Source organism: Eleutherodactylus coqui, chromosome 1 (assembly GCF_035609145.1).
Source record: "Eleutherodactylus coqui strain aEleCoq1 chromosome 1, aEleCoq1.hap1, whole genome shotgun sequence".
Taxonomy (NCBI): Eukaryota; Metazoa; Chordata; class Amphibia; order Anura; family Eleutherodactylidae; genus Eleutherodactylus; species Eleutherodactylus coqui.
In genome coordinates, this window is record NC_089837.1 from 57,052,646 (window position 1) to 57,074,999 (window position 22,354).

The 22,354-nt window shown below is 43.0% G+C and overlaps 1 protein-coding gene across 3 annotated transcripts in view; it reads left to right on the forward strand.

Annotated features, from left to right (window-relative positions):
* Positions 1 to 22,354, forward strand: part of OPN5 (opsin 5) — a 121,312-nt gene that overhangs the window by 96,357 nt on the left and 2,601 nt on the right. For 2 of the 3 annotated variants that reach the window (XM_066596540.1, XM_066596533.1), the window contains exons 4-6: positions 5,042 to 5,212; positions 17,229 to 17,563; positions 19,535 to 19,761. In XM_066596540.1, coding sequence (XP_066452637.1) covers positions 5,042 to 5,212; positions 17,229 to 17,563; positions 19,535 to 19,761 — 733 coding nt within the window. The remainder of the gene's footprint in view (positions 1 to 5,041; positions 5,213 to 17,228; positions 17,564 to 19,534; positions 19,762 to 22,354) is intronic. The other variant, XM_066596550.1, reaches the window with a different exon arrangement.

The window sequence follows — 22,354 nt, forward strand, 5'->3', positions numbered from 1 at the left end:
GTGGGGTGCTTGACCATCATATGCCTGCGCATGCTGGTGGTGGTGGCTCCCCGGCTGATCTTGGCGCGACAAACCTTGCACACCACAGTTCGTCGGTCGTCAGCACTCTCAGTGAAAAACTGCCACACCTTTGAGCACCTCGGCCTCTGCAGGGTGGCATGGCACGAGGGGGCGCTTTGGAACAGTTGGTGGATTATTCGGTCTGGCCCTGCCTCTACCCCTGGCCACCCCACTGCCTCTTCCAACCTGTCCTACGGCTGCAATTGCCTCCCCCTCTGAAGACCGGTCCTCAGTTGGCTTATCACACCAGGTGGGGTCAGTCACCTCATCGTCCAGCGGCTCTTCCTCCGAATCCTCTGTGCGCTCCTCCCTGGGACTTACTGCCCTTACTACTACCTCCCTGATAGACAACTGTGTCTCATCGTCATCGTCCTCCTCACCCACTGAAAGCCCTTGAGACAGTTGCCGGAAGTCCCCACCCTCATCCCCTGGACCCTGGGAACTTTCCAAAGGTTGGGCATCGGTCACGACAAACTCCTCCGGTGGGAGAGGAACCATTGCTGCCCAATCTGGGCAGGGGCCCGAGAACAGTTCCTGGGAGTCTGCCTGCTCCTCAGAATGTGTCATTTTCATGGAGTGAGGAGGCTGGGAGGAAGGAGGAGCAGCAGCCAGAGGATTCAGAGTTGCAGCTGTGGACGGCGTAGAAGACTGGGTGGTCGATAGATTGCTGGATGCACTTTCTGCCATCCACGACAGGACCTGCTCACACCGCGTGGTGCTCGTCTCGAGTAACGAGCATCTCGAGTACCCTAATACTCGAACGAGCACGCTCGCTCATCTCTAACCACAGAGTATGAGCCATTTTCTGCATCAGGCTATCTGCTTACATTGCTGGAGGAAGGGCCAGAGTAGTACAAGCCCGTTATGCTACCCATCATAGAATTACCAGAGGATTTCCATGATTTTTGTAAAATGAAAGAAAAACTTCTGAATGTTTTCCGTATTCCAAAAAAATACACTGATAATACCGTGATAGGTGGACACAGCCTCTGCTGCACACCCACGGATTAATACCTCTTAGGATACACGTACCGTGGGTGAGAACCATTGTCCTAGAGCCTTAGGTATGTACATGTTTATTGCTTCATCGTAGACCACAAGATGTGTGCTTTTTTACCCCTTCACTACCTTTCACCACCAAAAATGTGACCATTAAACCATCACCCACCCAAAACTAGGATGTGTCTAGTTACTCTTGCTCAACCCTACACCAGAGATGTGATCATAAATCTCTTGACCACCTTAGACCTTCAGGGATATATTCATTAAAGGGGTTGTCCCATGAAAGCAAGTGGGGTTATACACTTCTGTATGGCCATATTAATGCACTTTGTAATATACATCGTGCATTAAATATTGGCCATACAGAAGTTATTCACTTACCCACTCCGTTGCTGGCGTCCCTGTCTCCATGGCTCCGACTAATTTCTGTGTCTTCTGCCTTCTTTAGACACGCTTGCGCAGTCTGTACTTCTTCTCTGTAGACGAGCCGCTTCAACGTGCTCGCGCGATACAGCTCATCTGCGCATGCGCAGACGAGCTGTCACTTCTCGGGAGCGCACTGGAGCGGCCATTCTGCTACCAGCCTCCCTACTGCACGTCGTTCCGTCCAGCCAATGGGGTGGCTGGAATCGGCATAACAAGCAGTAGAGGTCCTCGCCTCCCGCGATGACGTCATCATCTGCACCACGTGACCGGCGTCTCGAGAGCGCGCACGCAGGGCTACAGTAAGCGCGGTGCACCGTGGGAGAATACCCCCGGTGCACCTTGAAAGAAGAAATTTTATAAGTTCATGAAACGCTGAATTGGTGAGTAGAAACCATCTTTAAAAACGCTGTCCGAGGCTACATTGTGATGTTTGCTGTAGAAGGGGGACTGGGCAGAGAAAAAATTTTCGATTTTGCCTCGGGACAACCCCTTTAGTCTCTAAATCACCCTAGACCACCAGGAATATAACTATCAACCTCACAACCACCATTGGCCACCAGGGATGTGACCAATAACCCCTTAACCACTTTTGACCAGCAGTGATTTGGCCATTAACTTTTAAGCTACCCTAGACCATGAGGGATATGACCATTAACCACCCTAGACCACTGGGGATGTGACTAATAACCTCTTAACAACCCTAGACAACCATGGATGTAACCATAAACTTTTAACCACCCTAGACTAACAGCATATGACATATTAACAACCCTAAACAACCTGGGATATGATCATTAACTTCTTAGCCACCCTAGACCACAAGGGATATGAAACTCTAAGCTCGTAACCAAATATGTGACCGTTAACCTCTTTACTATCATTGACCACCAGGAATATGGCCAATAACCTCTTAATTACCCTAGACCGCCAGGAGATTTTCTCACTTAACCATTAACCACTGTGTAAATAGTGATAGTCATGTTGTTTCCTGTAAGAATTCTCCTTTTTCTATTGATCTTCTCTATGTCATTCTATCTATCCTCAGGCCTGTTTAGAACCTTAAAGAAACCCACATGTCCTGGTGTCTTCCTGTGGACAGTGATGAATAAAAAGGGCTTTATGAGCATTATGATGAACTAGCGATGCAGAAAAAGTATTTTAATCTGCCATCAGATAGTCCTTAAATTGTCTTAAGATGGTCCTCTGACTAAGGCCAAATGCACATGGCTAGGTCGGATTCCGCATGCTGGATCCCGCAGCGGAATCAGACCCTGTGCCGGCTGGCGACCCCTCCGCGTAGCTGTCCGGATTGTCTTCTCTCTGTTGCGGATGTGCTTGGCCAGCCTGCCTGTGCACATGCGCAGTGCAGAGAATGCTGTGCCAGCGATGACACGGATCTGCAGTGATTTTGAAATTGACATTTCGGGATCGCGGTGGGCCAGACAGCTTGCATTAACTGCAATGGAAGCCGTCCGTGTGAGTCCCGCGGCAAAATAGAGCATGCTGCGATTCTCCCTCCACAAGTGGAAATTGCAAGTGATTTCCACTTGGGTGCGTGGAAGAGTTATTTTACATTGCATGCTATGGACGGACAATGCTGCGGAATCCGTGGCCAGACCTCACTGCAGATTTCGCAGCAAAAACCCACCCGTGTGCATTGGGCCTAAAGAAAAATATATAATGACTGCAGATTATATGTTGGCATGTTATTCTAGCCACTTGCTTGCTGACAGTTGCTGCTTAACCCCTTCCCCCTTCATGACGTAAGGGTACGTCATGGGAGCGGGGTACTTCCCGCAAAATGACATACCCTTACGTCATAGGGATAGCGCGAGATCACATATGATCTTGTGCTATCCCGCAGCGGGAGTCGGCTGTCAGTCATAGACGGCCCCCCGCTGCAACAGCAGGGGTGCATCGAAGATGCGCCCCCCGCTGTTAACCCCTTCCCTGCCGCGATCTATGTAGGTCGTGGCATGGGAAGGCTTCACAGAGTGAGCACGCTCCCTCTGTGAAGTTGCCGGGCTCTCGTGATATAATCGCAGAGAGCCCGGCCTGTTGCCATGGCAACAGGACGCCAGACACTGGCGTCCTGTGTTGCCAGTGCCCGAGATCGCTGTATAAGCGATAAGGCATGGCAGGGCAGTAGCCCTGCCATGCCTTATCACAGCGATCATCAGGGCAGTGTTGTAAGTCCCCCAGGGGGACACAAATTGTGTTAAAATGAATTTTTAAAAAAATGTAAAAAAAGTAAAAAAAAACAACATTTTTTATGCTTTTTCTCATATTAGCATTAAACCCCCACATATTTAGTATTGTCGTGTCCATAACGATGTGTACAATAAGCTGCACATGTTTTTGACTGTGCACGGAAAAAAGCGTAAAAAAACCCCTTAAAAATTGAGGCAAAATGCACATTTTTAGCATTTTGCCTCCCTAAAAACACAATAAAAGTGATCAAAAAAGCTGTATGTACTCCAAAATGGTAGCAATATAAATTACAGCTTGTCTCGCAAAAAATAAGCCCTCATAGAGCTCTGTACATAAAAAAATTAAAAAGTTACAGGACTTTGAATGCAGCGATTTAGAAGAAAAAAGATTTCCAAAAAAAAGGGGTTTTATTGCAGAAAAGTGGAAAAACCTAAAAAAATGTAAGAATTTTGGTATCGTTGTAACCGTACCGGTCCGCAGAAAAAATGGAATTGTGTCATTATGATTAACACTAAAAAAAAAACCAGAAAATCTATGGCAGAATTGATGCGTTTTCTCTCCCTGCTATCATAAAAAAAAAAAGTTTTACAATATAGTCTATGTACCCAAACGTGGCACCGATAAAAACTACAGTTCACCACGCAAAAAACAAGCCCTTATACGGCCGCGTCGACGGAAAAATAAAAAAGTTATGACTTTTGATAAATGGAGAAGAAAATCCGCCAAAAATCGTTGCGTCCTTAAGCCCAAAATAGGCCCTGTCATTAGGGGGCTAAAGGTGCGTTCACACATCACAGATTTGCTGCAAATTTTGTATCAAATTTTGGTGCAGATCTGCAGCAGATTTCACCATTTCAATTGAATTCAAACTGAAGGGGTGGAGTCTGCTGCGGATCTGCAACAAATCTGTGAAATGTAAACACACCGCTCTCTCATGATGGAAAGATAATCACAAAGTGTTCTATTACAGCAACCCCAGTGATCACTTGTAAAGTTTGGGGGAAGCCTGACAGAAAGTGTTTCTTTTTCCTGCAGCACCTCCACAGGGGAAATGAAGTATTACACAGCTGGCATTGAAAGCATTGATCTATTAGGAGCTCCAAAGTGAGAAATGCTCTTGTTGCTTCTCTAAGCCCTGGCTAATACTGTACATGATGGCTTTAAAGGACCCTGACTCTTTAAAGGACTCTATAAAGCCAAAATTTCTTAATAGGGTGCCTGACAATAGTTTTTTTCTAAAGCAGACAACCCATTTTCAAACAGCTTTTTAAAAAACATTAACTTATTACGTATCTGAAATAATTCTGTTGACCCTAGATTGATGTCTTCTTTCTCATTGCAGTTGCAGGGAAGCCATTCGCCATAGTGTCCTTCTTCAGTCACCGCTGGGTGTTTGGTTGGAGCGTTTGCCAGTGGTATGGATGGACGGGCTTCTTCTTTGGTTGCGGAAGCCTCATAACTATGACCGTTGTTAGTTGTGATAGATACTTGAAGATCTGCCATATGAAATATGGTAAGTGAACAATGTCATGAGAACTAGATATACAGCAGAGCTGAGTTTGTCAAATCTGATGTGTCTATGTGTTATCTGTACTCATATTAAAGGGGTTCAGGCAACTTTAAAACTTACGCCCTATTCACGGGGGTTCAGTGAGGTGTCAACCTTGGGGACCAGGGCAAATTTCGGCTTGAGGGGCAAGCAAGAAGCACTGACCCATGAGTAGCGAGACCATGGTGCGGATGACTGCATAAAGCCAAACCATGCCCACCCGCTGCAACTAATGGTTGCACTAATTATTCCAATATTGTGTGACCAATGGCCACTGTGGGGTGGGTGTATTTGGCATTGAGCAGACAGCCACATTGTGTGTTTCTATCCTTTACTTGTTTGTCTGTTTAATGTAAATATGGCACCAAAACAAACCTCATAGCATAAATACAGCACCAGAACCAACCTCCATATATAGATACAACACCAGAACCAAGAACTGTATGACCAGTTTCATACAAATGTATTATAGGGTGCATTTTCATAACCTGGCCTGACCATGGATCTACTGACCTAAACTCTCAGTATCATAGAAGCACATCCTAATCACAGTGGTTATACAAAGAGTGATAATACCACCATACAGTTACCACACAGTGATAGATACTGGTTCTAGACAAGCACTCTGCAGACCATATAAGCGATTAAAGTACAGTTATATTTATTGCCTCGCAGGTGATGTCCCCTCTGCAGTCATTCACTTTTCTTTTCCATCCGGCCCAGACCTCTATGTTTACAACTGACCCTAAAATTCCCTATAATTTTTTCCTAGCCCTGGACAGTGATATCGCCCTGATAAGGGCGGACCTATTCTTGAACTTGCCCCTAGCATCCCCAGCCGCTCTCATAGAACTAGAAAATTTTAACAAAACAAAATCACCTCAATATCCACAACAAAAAAATGTTCAATAAATATACACCACCATAGATGTAGAATTAGCACAGGATATCTAAAGTAATCTCCACTCATACTGTAATCCCAAAATGGAACCTATATACACTTATTGCTAATTCCAGCTACTCCAAATATCAATTATTTATGTATGAGGATATCAATAATGCCTCAGAAGATCCTACAAAAGCCCATTATAATGGAGACAATTCCAAAAGATAGCTATTATCTCTGATCACTCACGTTTCTTCAAAAAGAATGTCAATAGTCTAACACTATACAATACTCATCTGCATATCACAAGCGATAGAGTAGCAGGACAAAGGGGTACAAGTAACCAAATATGCAATCTCTGGGCTAGTCTCCAAGATGCTTATATCAAAACTTATTCAACGTACATATTGCACCTTTACCAATGTGTCTTCCCCTTTTGGGTGCAACAGGGGTCCATATACAATAGATAATATACCGTGTTCCCCAAAAATAAGACACTGTCTTATACCCCCCCCCCCCCAAAAGGCACAGTATCTTATTTTCAGGGGTTGGGGGTGAGGGGGCTTATGCTTACATGGTCCGCGGCGTCTGGATGGTCTACGATGTCCCGATGGTCTCCGATGACACTGCGGCAAGTGTCCTTCCCATATGCCTGCTCAACTTCTTTCTGGCGACGGGGCTTTGAATACCCTGCCTCCAGCAAAGCGAGCGCTGTGATTGGCTAATCACAGCTCCGTCAGCCAATCACAGCCGGCGCTCGATGAGCCAATCACAGCCGGCGCTCGATGAGCCAATCCCAGCCATTCAGTGATGTCATCCATTGAATGGCTGTGATTGGCTCATCAAGTGCCGGCTGTGATTGGCAGATGGCACTGAGATTAGCCAATCACAGGGCTCGCTCTGCTGGAGGCGGGGTATTTAAAGCCCCGTCACCAGCAGAAGCTGAGCAGGCAGACGGGAGGACTCATCCTTTTGCCTCAGTGCCGCCGGAGACCATTGGAACGGCGCAGACCAGCCGGACGCCGCAGACCAGGTGAGTATTAATTTTTTTTTATTTTTGGGGCACCTCAGCTAGATCCTATTTTCGGGGAAGGCCTTATACTTCACGCTTCCCCTGAAAACCCGATAGGTCTTACTAACGGGGTAGGACCTATTTTCGGGGAAACGTGGTAGTTGTTTCTTATTTTTCTTGCAAATGTGATATGATTTCCAAAGACATAATTATCACCGGCACCCTGTCAGAGTCACCTTGCCCCACTTACCAGCATAGTCTATACTGGCCTCTCATGTCATCAATCACATGGTGGCGATTCAGTTCTAGTTCTAATCTAACATTGCATCCATCAATCAAAGCATATTCTGAAACTTGGTGCCGATTGGATGGTAACTCCATCCACCATTGAATCCACCCAGAGTCAGCACCCATGACGTCATACGTTCCTATAGTAATCAGCCTAGTCATACACATTTTCACTGAATTCACTGTGGCGAATGTCCCAGCAATTCTCCATCTGCAATCAGTCCTAAGATACTTTCACATTGAAATATTTATGGATGGAACAAAAAGATGTTATGAGAGTTAGTAAAGATATACCGTATGCCAAAACATGTTACGGGGACAAGTGATATATATGGTATGAGTGTTGTCTATGGATGTCATTCACCTGCAGATAGAGATATAGGGATAAACCAATTGTACTCATATTTCATGTCATATTAAATTATGATGTATTAACGACTGCACATTATTAGATGCTGATATAGCTGGAATCTTGCCAACAAAACCATTTAATGAACAAAATACCTCAAAAAGTCCACAGAAATATTCCATTAACAATCATAGTTATTATAAATAGCAGGCAAATGATAAGGCTTTATTTAAGCCATCCTTACCTGCCTTTATGGATCGTAATTCGTAAATGATAAATCCACTGAGCTTCTTTTTGTAACAATTTTTTATCCTAGTCTCCATTAATAATGGAAGGGCGAACTACTTCCAGGGTTGCAAAATTTAACTTGGGGGACATTAGTGTATCCTTATTGTGTGCAACATCCCCAATGTGTTCCCAAATGCATCAAAATTGTGAAGTCGTTTTGCCCACCTAGTCTCTTGGACACGCACACTAGCATATGTAAACCAACCTTGCAGTGCGACAATTCAAAAACTCCCGAATCTTAAACTCTCCATCAGTCACCAAACTTTTAAAACTCTTATTATGATACATATGGTATATGCCACGAATCCCCCACATAGGATATTTCCCCAAGTACGTCTATCAAGCCAGGTACCCCTGGCTTGTAGTCTCCTCTAATGACTTTGTATTGACATTTCCTGCATACTGCAACCACTCCTAAATGGAATTAATGGATGTTCTGGGACAATTCTGCCTAATTTAGGGTCCGACAGCAAATATTCCAACATTACTCAAGAATCCTATGTACATCACTGCATCTGTCATCATAAGCTCCGATAATTCTTATCCTCTCATCCATCCTATTAACAGTTCTTGTCAGCAATCCTCTCTGATCCCTACATCCAGCTTTCTGAAAGACTTGTTTCATGATTTTGTTAGAGTAGCCTCTATTTAAAAATCTATCCCTCAGATTCGTGATAGAAATCCTGAAAAGAAGAACAGTTTCTCCGCACCCTCATGTACTGGAATACTTAGGAATTCCTTTTTGTAAAGATGGTGGCTGATAACTCCTCCAATATAATAAACTATTGGTTGGGGTTGGTTTCTTAAAAATGGAGCTAGATAAGATACCATCTTCATTCACCAGATGGTTAAATCTTGATAGAAACTGGGTTAATTTCATAGCTAAAATACTGTATAGACCAAGCTTGATGCAACTGATCTCATAAAATTCTTAACATCTACCTTCCAGTCTAGAGTGTAAAGATATTATTAATATTTGAATACAAAAGGGTAGAAAGGTTGACTATTAGGTCTTCTCATCAAGAAAGTTGATAGTCTCCTCCCACAAGCCTAGGAGGAGATTCACATAAGTTGGGGCACAGGGGAGACCCATTGCGGTTCCCCTGAGCTGGTGGTAGAATTTTCCATTAAATAAGAAGTTCAGCTTTGGAACAAACTGTAGAAGATTGATCATAAACCGATCATGAAGATTGGGTACCCTTTGATAAAGAAGTTGATAGAAACTGGGTTAATTACATAGCTAAAATACTGTATAGACCAAGCTTGATGCTATTGATCTCATAAAATTCCTAACATCTACCTTCCAGTCTAGAGTGTAAAGATATTATTAATATATTGAATACAAAAGGGTAGAAAGGTTGACTATTAGGTCTTCTCATCAGGAAAGTTGATAGTCTCCTCCCACCAGCCTAGGAGGAGATTCACATAAGTTGGGGCACAGGGGTTGCCCATTGCGGTTCCCCTGAGCTGGTGGTAGAATTTTCCATTAAATAAGAAGTTCAGCTTTGGAACAAACTGTAGAAGATTGATAATAAACCGATCATGAGGATTGGGTACCCCTTGATTTAAAAAAAATAAATGTTTCACTGATTTCAAAGCTATGCTGTGGGGTATGGAACTGTATAATGATTCCACATCTGACAACCTTACCACAGAATATTATCAATAAACATATTTTCTTTATATTTAGTTAAAGTATAATATGTGTATTTGTGTTTTTTTTTTTTTTTAAACAATCTTGTTTTTATTTAAGCATAGAAAAAAAATCGTTTACAAACAGTAAGTAATTTCTTACCCAAATGAAGCCATTGTAGGACGTAACTAACAAATCACAGATTATGAGTGTTACATGTTTGGTTAGCGATGAAATGTACCAAACTTGCTTTGAAAGATATGATGGTATAGGTTGGGTACATTCAATCAATAGGTGCTGTGTGAGCGGGAGGGAGCTACTTCCCCACTTCATTAGGGGTCTATTCAAATGTATAGACGACGAGGCGTGCGAGTGGGGGAAGGAGCAATGAAAGATGCGGGTTAGTGAATCCGCTCAACCAGGGGCTCCTACCTGCTTCCGCTGCAGCGTCCCAGCTTTTTATTTGTGATCATTGGTAAGGAACTTAACAGGGGGAGGGGGGGGGGAACCAAGTCGTCGAGAGAAAAGGAGAGGAGAGGAGCGGTCGAGTGAATTTGTTGCTGCTAGATGCTCTTATACGTCACCCCGTTTAAGGCTACTTGGATAGAGCTATGTTATCTAGTTTTTTAGGTATGTATACCACGGTGACCAGAGTTTGAGGGATTCTTCCCTCGAGTTGGTGTCCCAAGCGGCTAATTCCTCAAATCCATAGATTTGTGAAATTTTGTCTTTCCACTGTGCTATCGTAGGTATATGATTCGATTTCCATAGTGGTGGGATGAGTAGTTTTGCTGCTGCAATTAGTATGGTGGGGAGACAACCTTTTGAGGGTGTAAATTGTTTTGAGGGTTTCCAGAGTAGGACTTCCTCGGGGGTAAATGTATATGTGGTATTACATATTTTGTTTATTTGGTTCGTGATGTTTTGCCAGAAGTGTTTGATTTGTGGAGAGTGCCACCAAATGTGTACTAGGTTCCCTCTATCTATGCCACATCTCCAACATCTGTCAGTTTGTGTAGCAATAAGTTTGGAGAGCGAGACCGGCGTCTTATACCATCGGGTTGTCAGTTTGATTGAGTTTTCTTGAATGCGAACACATTTTGAGAAGCCATGTGAATTTGTCAAGATTTTTTTAGTCTTTTCCCTGTCAAAGGTTGTCCCCAATTCTCCTTCCCAGACTCTAAGGAACCACGGCTTGTCAGGTGCGGCGTTCATAAGTAGGCCTTTGTATAGGTGTGTCATAAGTTTCTTTGGTCTCTCCGGGACAGAGAGGTATGCTTCGTACCAATACGGGTCTCGCAGTTCTCTCTGATATTTTTCCTGAAGTTTTTTGAGTGAGGAATAAATGCCTGTTATCTCTAGGAAGTTTAGGGAGTGGTTTGGTAAGAGCAGATCGATTTGTGAGAGGTTGTTTATTTTGGTTCCCTTAATGATGTCTTGGATTGTTAGAGAGTTTAGTTTAGCCCAAGTGTTGGTTATTTTAATTAGCTTGTTAGCTAGAATAGATGGGACCAGTGATGCAGGAATCATTGGTGCTAGCTTGTGTTGATCTCCCTTTTCTGTTCTGATAGAATGCATTACCTTGATTGTGCCTCTTAGTGTCGGGCTGAGTGTTTGTTTTTTATAAGGCATTTTGTTGTTGGTCCAAAGAAGGAATTGACCGATTTGATCTATTAATGTTCTCTCTAGGTTTAAGGAGGGCGAGTCTAGTTTGCGTTCCACCAAGTCAAACCATCTAGTCATGTGGATCGCTTTGTAATAGGTAGATATATCTGGTAGGCCAAAACCTCCTTGTGGCTTCTTTTGTGTCAAGTATGAAAATGCTAATCGCGGTTTTCGCTTGTTCCAAATAAATGTCCTGAACATTTTGTGAAGATTTGAGAAGAATTTGCAGGGGACCTCTATCGGGACTGTTTGTAGAACATAGAGGATATATGGCAGTATATAAGTTGATATCAGGTTTTTTCTGCCCAGCCATGACAGCAGGGGGGTGTTAATATTGTGGAGTTGGTTTTGTGTATTTGTGGGTTTTAATGGTTTAATGGGAGCTAATTAATTAGAAACATCGATAATGCATGGAATGGTCAGCCAAAGAACGCGCTGGATTGACCTATCAAAGCCAACATGCAAATGGTCAAAGTATAAAACAGAACCGCATGGGGAGTGCAAATCCATAAGGTGTCCGAGAGTCGGTCCCTACGGATAAAGATAGACAGAATGGTATGAATAAAAGTCACATTTTAATTCGTGCAAGGAGGTCAGTATATTTCCAGATGGATGGTGGATACTAACATAATGGCAGGGATCCTGCAGATTTTTCTTAAAGTATGTCTGTTTTTCTTAGTAGCACAGTTAATGTTGAATCTTGGTTGAGTGAAGCCAGAGACATATTCGCTGATAGGGAATAGACCTTTGCTTCAAAGAGTACAATTACAATTAGAACACTTTTTAAGGATATGAAAGTAATATGGTGGGAGAGTTAGTCATTGGAAAATTATATAAAACACAAAATTGTATCTAAGGGACTCCGCATCACCATTGCTCCAGCTATTAGGTGTCACAGCCCTGTGTTACATGAACACTGGGAAAGGGAGGCAACAGTTATTCCATAGGAGTTATGCAAATCTTGTTTGATGAAGAACAGAAAACATTGGAAAATACCTCTAAAATTCTAAAAAGAACTAATCAATAAAGCTTTAACCTTTAATAATGGGAGCTGTATGTCCCTTTACAAGCATCTATTGAAAAATATCAAGCATACAATAAAGAAAGGAAACACAAACAATTCATTAAAGACTTATCTGAGTTTAGAGAGAATAAAGCTTGTAACTTTGAGAAAGCTGTCCCATCAGAATTTTCCACCTCTGATTGCGACACATCAGATACAGAACAAGATCCCTCTAGAAAAGCATGTAGAGGTAGAGGAAGGGGTAGACGTGGTTTCAGTTAGGGGTAGACAATGGGGACACACAATGAGATATTCCACTACACAGAATTATGGAAGGGAACCTTCACCAAGGGCAGACAGTTGGGGTAGTCAATACCAAATACCTCCATGGTCTCTTCCGCCTCCTTTTCTGTCTCTGCCTCTTCCAACTCTGCATCTGTTTTAGAGAACACAATGGGCCCATACCAATTAAGGGAGCGCCCCCGGACTTGAAGCAAAGACTTGATGATTTGCAGATTGTTAGTGTTTTCACCAGAACCCTAAAATGTATAGAGATCTCCGCACTAAATGGGACTTATTTGTACCAATCACTAAATTTTATAAGTTTACATGGGTAAAATACCTTCATCTCTTATGTCAAAAGCTAAAATGGAAAAAAAAAAGTTATGACTCATGACAAAAAACAATGCCATGAGCTGGGGTTGTCGGAGGAAGATTTATCTGACCTACATGTTCTGGTGGATCTGTTAGAATCATAAGAAAGAGAACCATGGAAAGGTCCCTTCACATATCTTTGGTTACCTAGTCACTGCATGCCTTCCATATCAGAGTTAACGAGTATTGACGTTTTCTTAATGTCAGGGAGATTGAATTCCAATATACAACATATTTTTCTCAAAATTACAAAGGAAGAGACCCAAGCATTGATCCATCTGGAGAAGGATGACTCCACCAGCACCAAGTCTTGTGATAAGAGAGGGAACTTGTGATGGACCACACTTGTACAAACACAATTCCAAAAAAGTTGGGTTGCTGTGTAAAATGTAAAATAATTTAATGAGAAAAAGAATGCAATGATTTGGAAATCTCATCTAACCATATTGTATTCACAACAGAACATATCAGAGGGTGAGAGGGAGACATGTTTCCATTTCATTAAAAAAAATGCTAATTTAGAAAATGATGGCAGTAACACATCTCACAAAAGTTGGGGCGGGCCGTGTCTACCATTGTGTAGCATCTCCTCTTCTTTATACAGTCTGTAAACATCTGGGAAGGGAGGAGACCAATTGCTGGAGTTTTGGGAGAGGAATGCTGTCCCATTCTTGTCTGATGTAGGATTCTAGCTGCTCAACAGTCCGGGGTCATCTTTGCCGGATTTTTTGTTTCATAATGCCCCAAATGTTTTCTGTTGGTGATGGTCTGGACTGCAGGCGGCAGTTTAGCATCATCTTGCTGAACTATGCAAGGCCTTCCCTGAAAGAGATGTTGTCTGGATGGGAGGATTTGTTGTTCTACAACCTCTTACTGCATTTACTGCTCAGCATTGGTAGGGCCTTTCAATATGTGCCATAGGCACTAATACAATGTCATACCATTAGAGATGCTGGCTTTTGAACTGTGCGCTGATAAACATCTGGATAGTCCCTGTCCTCTGGAGATCGCAGGACATGGCGTCTGTGGTTTCCACAATTAATCTGACTACAGAACAGTTTTCTATTTTGCCTCAGTTTATTTTAAATGAGCAAAGAAGACACCAGCGTTTCCGGATTGTGTTGATCTATGGCTTCTTCTTTGCATGGTACAACTTTAACTAGCATTTGTGAATTACACATCAAACTGTGCTCACAGACCATGGTTTCTGGAAGTATTCCTGAGACCATGCAGTGAGTTGCATTACAAAATCATGCCTGTTTTTAATGCAGTGCCACCTGAGGGCCTGTAAATCGCCATCATTAACCCTTTCCAATCCATTTATTTTTTCTCATCCATTCTGAATGGATGAGAAAAAATACATTTTCCCTTCACCCTCCTGAACTGACAGAGTTCAGGAGGGTGCAGGTGCTCACTGCACCGTGGGGGGAATGTGGCTCGGCGATCATGTGACTGCTGCGGTCAGGTGGCAGTATTACTTCCACATTCCCCCCACGGTGCAGGCTCCCGGCTCGGCGTTCATGTGACCGCCGGGGGTCAGGTAACACCAGGGTAACTTGATTGCTGGCCAGAATCTCTCTGCATTACATAGCGCTAATTGAGCGCTATGTAATGTGTAAAGGAGAAGGCAGAAAGGATTAAAAACCTTTTCTGCCTTCTCCTCGGGGGTCCTTGATGAGGATCAGTGCAGGAGTGTATCTGCACCCAATGTGTCTTATGATCGGGTGCAGATGCACTCCTGCACTGCAGTGTCGGGCCTGTCCCGACATCGGAGCTGTGGAGGGAAATGATGATGTTGGGGCAGGCCGGACATTGGGTTGGAAAGGGTTAAATATTGATTTTCGGCCTTGTCCCTTCTGTACATGAATTTCTCTAGACTCTCTGAATCTTTAGATCATATTATGTACTGTAGATGGTTGAATATTCAAAGTCTTCGCAATTTTACATTGAGGAACATTTTTCTAAAATTGTTCCGCAAGTTTTAGGTACAGTTTTTTTACAGATAGTGAACCTCTGACCATCTTTTGTTTCTGAGAGACTCTGCCTCTCTAATATGCTCCTTTTACACACAGTTATGTCACTTAGTAGAAAATTGACCCCTGTTTTTCATTAGTACAACTTACTTTTCCAGTATTTGGCTAACCTTGTCCAAACTTTTTTGATATGTGTTGCTGCCATCAATTTTTAAAATAAGTTCATTTTTTAAAAATGAACTGGAAAAAAGTCTTATTTTCACCTTCTGATCTGTGTTCTAGTGTGAATAAAATATGCTTATATGCGATTTCGAAATCCTTGCATTCTTTTTTTTCTATACATTTATTTACATTTTACATAGCGTCACAACTTTTATGGAATTAGGGTTGTAAGATGTGCTTGTTAATAAGATATACTACAATATAGTGACTGGTATCGTGTTTTGGATAGTGACCCCTATGAAGTTTTTTTTCTGAATTAAAACCATTCTTCTGGGAAACGGTTAGCTCCAGTGAATTATCTTTCATGTACTCAAACCATCCAAAAATTGCTATGTTTTACACACTGCCTAAGATACATAATGGTACCCCTCCTCTAAAGAAGGTAGACTGATAGTATTTGAGATAAATTCCATCTCCTATCATGTGGATATTTATTTGCATTGTGTCCTTCATGGGTTTGTTACATCCTTACCTTCATTTGTGAGGGGCACTGTGGAATTCCTATGACATATTGATGGGTTACAATTGGAAGATACCTTTTTTTTGGTCAGTGGAATTGCTCTACAGTTCCATACTCCACAACATGGGTTTTAAATCAGTGAAATCTCTTTTTTAAGATCAAGGGGCACCCAATACAATTCTCATAATCAATTTGTGATCAATCTTCTACAGTTTGTTCTACCGCACAACTTTTAATTTGATGAGAAATTCTACCACCAGCTTAGAGGGACCGTAATGGGGTGCCCTGTGCCCCAACTTATGCAAATCTCAAGAGCTGATGAGAAGACTTGGTGGTCAACCTTTCTACCCTTTTGGATTTAATATATTGATAATATCTTTGTACTATGGATGGGAAGTGAAGTAGATGTTAAGAACTTTATGGGGGGATCAATATGAACAAGCTTGGTCTATATTTTATCTAAGAAATGAACCAGGTTTCTATCAATTTCTTAGATTTAATCATCTGGAAAAATGAAGATGGCATCTTATCTAACTCTCTTTTCAGGAAACCAACCACAAATAATAGTTTATTATATTGGAGGAGTTATCACCCATCATTCTTGCAAAAGAGTATTCCTACGAAACAGTACATGAGACTTTTGATAGAGGCTACCCTAAGAAAATCTTAAAACAGGCCTTTGAGGATGCAGATTCTTTGAGGTCCAACTCAGGAGCTCCTGTGTTTCAGGTGGCAGCTCTCCCTGCCGAGCTATCCAGCCATCTGGACAGCTTCACTGCTGAGTTGAGCCATGTTCCTGTACTCCTGGTCTCGTTCCCTGTTCTGGCTCTGTCGTGCTTCTGATTGGGCAAACAATAAAAGCCTGGCCCTTCCACTGCACCAGTGCATAATTTTTGTGCTCCATGACAATAGTCTAGCTCCTTTATTTATTTGATCCTCCATACCAGCAAACTGCTACCACCTGTTACTGACTCCTGGCTTCCCTCTGACAATGCTACATGCTTGCTCCCTTGTACCACAACCGATACCACCTGTTACTGACTCCTGGATTCCCCTGACTGCGCTCTCTGTCTGCTCGGGTTAAAATGCAAGAGGCTCCAATCCAGAACCAGACCAGTTACATGGAATGTAGGGATCGGAGAGACACCAAGAACTATTGATAGGAGGGATGCGATGATAGGAATTATCAGAACTGATGATGACAGATGTAGTGATGTCTGTAGGATTCTTGAAAAATATTTGAATATTTAGCAGTCAGATCCTGAATTAGGCAGAATAGTCCCAGAGCGTCCATTAATTACATTTAGGAGAGGTCAGAGTATTCAGGAAAGGTTAATACGAAGTCATTGTATGATGATGCAGTCCTATGTTAAATCATATCACCAAGTATAACCATCTATTTTGCTAAATGACAAACTCAGCTCTGCTAGATGTGACAAACTCATTAATGCTATGTCTATACATTGCTATGCGACATAAGTAGCATAGTAATGGTTCGGTACAGCTGAGAATGGAGACTTCATCCTCTATACGTCACATTTTTGCAGGTACTTGGCTTAAAAGACGTCACGCCTTTCTCAGCCTGTTCTTCGTTTGGGTCTATGCAGCATTTTGGGCAACTCTGCCAGTGGTTGGTGTGGGTAACTATGCCCCAGAGCCATTTGGAACATCATGTACTCTGGACTGGTGGCTGGCACAGGCGTCATTGAAGGGGAAGGTCTTTGTAGTTAGTATTTTCTTCTTCTGCCTTCTTCTCCCCACTGCTTTCATCGTCTTTTCATATGCAAAGATCATTGGCAAAGTCAAGTCTTCTGCCCAGGAAGTGGCGCAATTTGATACCAGGAACCAGAACAAACACACGTTGGAAATAAAGCTGACTAAGGTGATCTATTGGGGTCTTATATGTGTTAATAGGGTCAGTCCCATAGAAGTCAGTATGATGAACCAAGAGATCAGTGAACACCCAATGTGCCAAACAGTGTCAGTCTGTATATACATGGATAAATGCTTTCCTGGCACATCTGAAGTTTGTATAGATGAAAATAATATGGTACAATATAATATGGCATCATATAATAGTGTATCTGGAATATATTGAAAATCAATGATGTGTAATAGATTACAGTTTAAAGGGGTTGTCCAATTGTAAAGTAGCAATGGCTTATTCTTAGGATAGGTCATCAATAGTAGATTGCAGGGACTCCCACCTATCAGCTTTTCTCTGGGCTGGTACGCAATTTCTGCAGGGAGCAGACAGCTCTATTCTTACTGTAGGGGTCAGGCTTAGTGTTGCAGTCCAGGTTCCCATTGAAATTAATAATAACTTTGCTTGTAATACCAAGCCTGGCCACTGCAGTATGAACAGAGCTGTCTGCTTCCTGCAGAAATCAGCTCAGTGCAAAAGCATTGTGGCCCGGCAAACAACTGATCGGCAGGAGTCCAGTCCCAATCGGACAGATCATCTGCAGATTTGGCCTCCAATATCACCTCTACGCCGAAGACATCAAGCTATACACCTCTTCCCTCAGCATCTCAGCACCTTTCCTCCAAAACATCACCAACTATCTGTCCGCTGTCTCTAACACAATTTCCTTCTTTTTTCTCAGACTTAACCTGTCAAAAACTGACCTTCTCGTCTTTCCGCCTTCTGCCAGCTGACATCCCCCAACATCTCCATATCAGTATCTGGCACCATCATAGCCCCCAAACAGTATGCTGCTGCCTTTGGGTCACACTGGATTCTGACCTCTCCTTTACCTCCTATATCCAATATCTGGCCCGAACATGCCAGCTGCACCTCAGGATTATTGCTGAAATCCAGCTGTACCTCATCAGGGACACACTAAAGACACTTGTCACCCTCATCCACTCCTGACTTGACTACTGCAACTCGCTACTCATTGGCCTTCCCCGCACCAGACTCTCCCCTCTTCAATCCATACTAAGTGCGGCAGCTAGACTCCTCTTCCTATCCACCTGTTTCTCAGATGCCTCTGCACTCTGCCAGTCGCTGCACTGGCTGCTCATCCACTATAAAACTCAATTCAAACTCCTCACCCTCACCCACAATGCTCTCCATGGCGCCGCGCCACCATACATCGCTCCCTCTTGTCTGCACTTCACCCAGCCTGGGCACTCCAATCCGCTAAGACTAAACATCCCTCTAATCAGAATCTCACACGGTCGCCTTCAGGACCTCTCCAGATCTGCAGCGGTACTCTGGAACACTCTACCCCAAAACATCCAGACTATTTCCGACGCATAGCATTTCATACGTGCCCTAAAAACACACCTTTTCAAAGAGGCAAATCTCCTGATCTAATTCCCCTAACCTCCACCCACCCCACAACATGCCCCTTGCCCCTCCCTATGGCTCCCCACACTTTTCATTTTGCCCACCATACACATCTCCTGCCCTGTACCTCACTATCACCCCGTCTATGACTGTTTCCTAATAACTGAATACCACACCTAATTGTCGTATTGTGCTCCCCCGAGCTTCATCTCCTGCCCTTATACCTCCTGTACCGCACACACCCTGTTTGTTTCCAAATAACTGTCTACCACCTGTAACTGCAGGTGGGCTAGCCATAGTTACATGGTTGATGCAGTTGAACACAGACATAGGTCCATCAACTCCAACCTATAATCCTACAGTGTTGATCCAGACTAAGGTCCCAGAAAGTTCCATAGTCTTACTGCTCTTACAGTAAAGAATCCTTATTTATGAGGATGAAACCTTCTTTCCCTAAACGTAGAGGATGCCCCCTTGTCATAGTTATCATTTGTCCCATGCTAGATGTGTTTCTATTAACGTTCATTTGCTAACCGTGTTTCCTGTTTTCACCACTAGGTGGCAATGTTGATCTGCGCAGGATTCCTTATTGCATGGATCCCATATGCGATTGTGTCTTTCTGGTCCGCTTTTGGGAGACCTGATTCTGTTCCAATTGAACTTTCTGTAATACCAACTCTGCTTGCAAAATCAGCTGCTATGTACAATCCAATTATTTATCAAGTCATAGACTGCAAATTCTCCTGCTGCCGGCCTGGAAAATCACTGCAGAAATCCAATTCCAGGTACAGTATTTTCTTTATGTGTTCTTTAGGGCTTAAGTATTGAGCACTACATGCCAGATTTCTAGTGTATAAAAGCGTCAATTTTAGTGCAATTGCAACTTTTTGGAAGTTTTATGCCAGGCCCCTACACTTTTTTCAAAAACACGGATGGGGCCTAGCATTAAGGGCCCATCAGATTTACTATTATTTATGCTAGACATTGTCGTAAATGAAAGCTAGAACCTACTCCAACTCATAGCTGGCATAAACTTCAGTCTGGTGCACATAGGTGCGTCCAGATGTGCCAAATATATTAATAGGCTTACACCTCTTAGTATATTTGTCACATCTACCCCAGCACTTACACCAGTGTATGAAACACTAGTTTTAAAAAAATATGCCCCTTTGTCCTTGAATGAACGTTTTATGAAACTGGTAAGTGGACCTCCTGGGTAGGCTTAATAAATTGTAGGCTGAGCACCAAACAAGCTGATGTGTACTTGGACCTTTAAAAAGGCACTAACCACATGTGCAACTACTTTAGAGACCCATTGATTGCCTGGAGGCAGAGAGTGAAGCATTGTTTTCACAAACAGGTTGCAGGTTTCAATCTCTTTATAGATTCTGTATGTTACTGTTGCAGGGTTTCAGATTCCCTCTGCTTCTATTGATATCCGAGAGACTGTAGTACCAGGTTTGGACAAAAGAGTAGTGAATGAGCAATGTTAATCTAAGGAACTTGCTGGAAGGTTCAGGTAGACTGCCTGGGAGACTATATTGTGGCATTCCAGCCTTTTCCCTGCTGCTGACTTGTAGGAAGGTTCTGAGGTGTTGATGGACAAGCTGAGGTGCTGATGTTTTGGGACTCTTGCTGCCATGAAGCTCCATCTGCTCAGGGACTACAGCTGAGAACTGCTAGAACTGGAACTGCGTTTCCACTATGTAAGGGATCTGGGTCTCCTACTGATCACCCCAGAGGGTAGTAAATGGGTTGAGCTCCACTTATAGCTTGAGTTCATGGGGAGCATTTGTGCAAATTGCCCTCTGACAATGGTGCCAAATTCTGGAGCTAAGAGAGACCGGTCTCCAGCGGTCATTGTGTGCACACATATTACAGGAGGAGCAGCAGATTGTGGACTGTGCCAGATCATAAGGTTTGATCCCGTGTGGAGATTATCCAAAAGGGTCATAATGGTACTAAATGATTTTAGAAAATTGTGTGATTTTGTATTTGCCATGTGACATAATACTGAAAATCTGATAGTCATTGTTAACAAAGAGTGTATTTGTATTCGTGAAATAGCTGTTAGCAAGAACATGTCAAGAAGAGTGCAGTCACAATGTGGCTATTTATTTCATGTTAAACTGCCCATTTATATTATCCCCCCTTGGCTGTATAAACATAGATCATGCTTATGAGTATAGCCTTGAGTCCCAAAGCCTGGTGAGCCCTGGTATCTGCCCAGTTATGCTCAGTGATGGGGTCTGTGACCTTTCATACAAGCACACATAGGCTGATTTCATAGCACATCAATTGGCCTATCATTATGGGAACATTTCCACCAGAGGAAGATATCAGAAGCTGTTATAGGGAATCTAATATGTTTGGGACTTATTGCTATTTGATAAGCGGTGGAAGCACTGATGTTTCTGGGTGTGTAGACTGCTGGGGGTACACGTGTGCTCAATATGTACCATGAGTGAGGTCTACTGTGAGAGCTTTAATGATGTTACCCCTTATAGTTGCTGGCAAGGATGGTCTTCTGTGAAGCCAGAGTCTCCAACTTGTGGCTTTCCATATCGTAGCCATTCATGTTGTCTTGCAAAACATAAGGGAGTCGGAAAACATTAATCTTTTGAATGTAAAGTCGTCATTTTTGATAGAGTCAGTTGGATAGGATCTACAGAGCGTTAAAGGGGTTTTCCAGGGAAATACTATTGGTGACCTGTCCTCTGAATAGGTCAACTGTAGTTGATCAGTTGGAGTCCACTGCTACGGTACCCCGGCTGATCAGATGTCCTCTGTCAGCGCCAAAATACACCAGGGTCGGAGCGGAGGTGTTTATCTGCGACCCATGTATAGTGGCTGGTGCTTGTAATTGTAGGTGCATTTCTCCGTAAAATCAATGGAAGCTGCGCATGCAATTACCGGCCACTACACCGGATCGAAGCAGCAGCTTGGAGTGGAGGACCCCAACCGATCAAATACTGATGACCAGTCCTGAGGATACATCATCAATAGTTATTGCGTGGGAAACAACTTTAAAGGATGTGAGGAAAATGTTATGCTGTACTCTCAGTGTCTGCTGCCGGGAAGGCCAATAATGCTGATACTCAATAAGCCAATGCTGTAGTTGTTAGAATATTACCCAGACAGCTATTGTAGGATTAGTAGTGTAGCTAGTGAATATAGATATAAAACATAGCTGTGTATTGTGATTATGTAACCTAAGTGTATATTGTTTATGGTTGTCTGTGTATTTGTAACAGCTTCTATCATGGCCCGTGTGGATGAGGGTATGAGGCCCTGAACTGTGCAATGCTCTGCAACCAATCACCATGCTGGGTGGAGCTTTTGCATGTGTGAGCAAATCAGAGGACATGCTGTGTCTTG